Below are 1,439 nucleotides of genomic sequence, written 5' to 3'. Positions count from 1 at the left end.
AAATTCAACATACTTCATCTGTGTCCTAAGACTCAATTCCCACAGCCTCATGGGTCAGCCCACTTTAGAGGGTGCATTCCCCCACAAAAGGATGAAGGTTCTGACATGGAACCTATATAGGTTAGCCAGGCCCAGAGAAACAACTATAGTTAGGACTACACAGGAAGGGAGCTACTGTGTGGCTTCAGAACAGGGGTGACTGAGGACGTGGGCCAGAAACCTATACCTCTGGCTGATACAGGAACAGCAGATGTAGCAGCTCCAAACTCTGGCCTACTACTTCAGTGTCAGAAAAGGCTAGTGTGTGCAGCAAGGCGGGAAGCAGGGACCCTGGCCACAGCCGCTGGCAGTAAGCAGGACCCTTCTCTGCAACATTGCACAAAACTGTGAGCACCTGCAGATAGATACATACATAGTCTACAAAGAATGAAACAACGATCATTAACAATAGCTAAAATACACGACATGGTGGCCACATGCCCAGGCACCATGCCAAGCTCTTCTACATGCATGTTCTCATACTCCTACAACTACCCTATGATGCAAGATTATCCCCAATTATAAGTGAGGAGGCTGAAGCTTAAGGTGGTTAGATGATTTGTCCAAGGGTAAATAATCCAGTTTAAGGGACACATACCTAGACTGGTTGGGCCCTGAGGCCACACACCACCACCTGCTGGCTCTCAACTAAGGGTACATCTGAGGGCTCAGGACTGCTGTCCCATACAATCCAACTACCAGATCTTGTATTCAAGTGACCCCAATACATACCATTACGCTCACCACATTAGATACTGGCAACAGCTGCAAGAGGGGCTCAATCAGATCCAGGGAGAGCAAGGAGGTACAGAAACTAGGACTGTTTGCTGGAAGAGAAGTACCAGGGTGAAAAACTGCTTTCCCCTACCACCTCTGCCAGTACTACCCACTTCAGCCTAGGCCATGAGGCAATATCCCCATTATCCAAATGTCCAGGCCTGGGCAGATTATGGTGCGTACCAGTGAGGTTGTTGAGGAGCCAGAGGCCCTCAGGGAGTAGACTGGGCTGTTTCTGGAAAAAGAACTGCAGCAGGATAAATAAGGCTGCCACAACACGCTCATCTCTGAGCTGCATTTGCCCTCCCACAGTCTCCACTGCTGCCTCAGTTAGCAGGTTGCTTAGACATCGAAGCACGGGGCATGCCAGCTGCAAAGACAAATTGGGGGGTCAGGTGTAAGAAGGAAGAGGTTACCTGCATTCCGGAGTATCAGGAAACATCTCCCAGAATTTCACCTGACCTCTTCACCTACCAGCTCCAGGCCTGCATCCTCAGTTCTCTGGACAGCCCCAGCCAAGTCCAACAGCAGCAACCCCAGAGTAGACAGAGCCCCGTGGCCAATGAGCAGAGGATTGCTGACCTGGCTGGGAAACAGGAAGCAAGCAGTCACTATGTATATAG

At 50.2% G+C, this 1,439-nt stretch overlaps 1 protein-coding gene across 2 annotated transcripts in view; it reads right to left on the bottom strand.

Annotated features, from left to right (window-relative positions):
* TMCO6 (transmembrane and coiled-coil domains 6) overlaps positions 1-1,439 on the bottom strand; it is a 5,895-nt gene continuing 4,456 nt past the window's right edge. For both annotated transcript variants that reach the window (XM_011939651.1, XM_011939652.1), the window contains exons 8-11: positions 1,291-1,402; positions 1,000-1,186; positions 772-866; positions 1-394 (exon numbers count right to left, since the gene is read on the bottom strand). In XM_011939651.1, the coding sequence (XP_011795041.1) occupies positions 221-394; positions 772-866; positions 1,000-1,186; positions 1,291-1,402 (568 nt within the window). In that variant the 3' untranslated portion in view covers positions 1-220. The remainder of the gene's footprint in view (positions 395-771; positions 867-999; positions 1,187-1,290; positions 1,403-1,439) is intronic.

This window comes from Colobus angolensis, unplaced genomic scaffold (genome assembly GCF_000951035.1).
Source record: "Colobus angolensis palliatus isolate OR3802 unplaced genomic scaffold, Cang.pa_1.0 Scaffold183, whole genome shotgun sequence".
Taxonomy (NCBI): domain Eukaryota; kingdom Metazoa; phylum Chordata; class Mammalia; order Primates; family Cercopithecidae; genus Colobus; species Colobus angolensis.
This window is presented reverse-complemented; position numbering and strand designations above follow the sequence as displayed.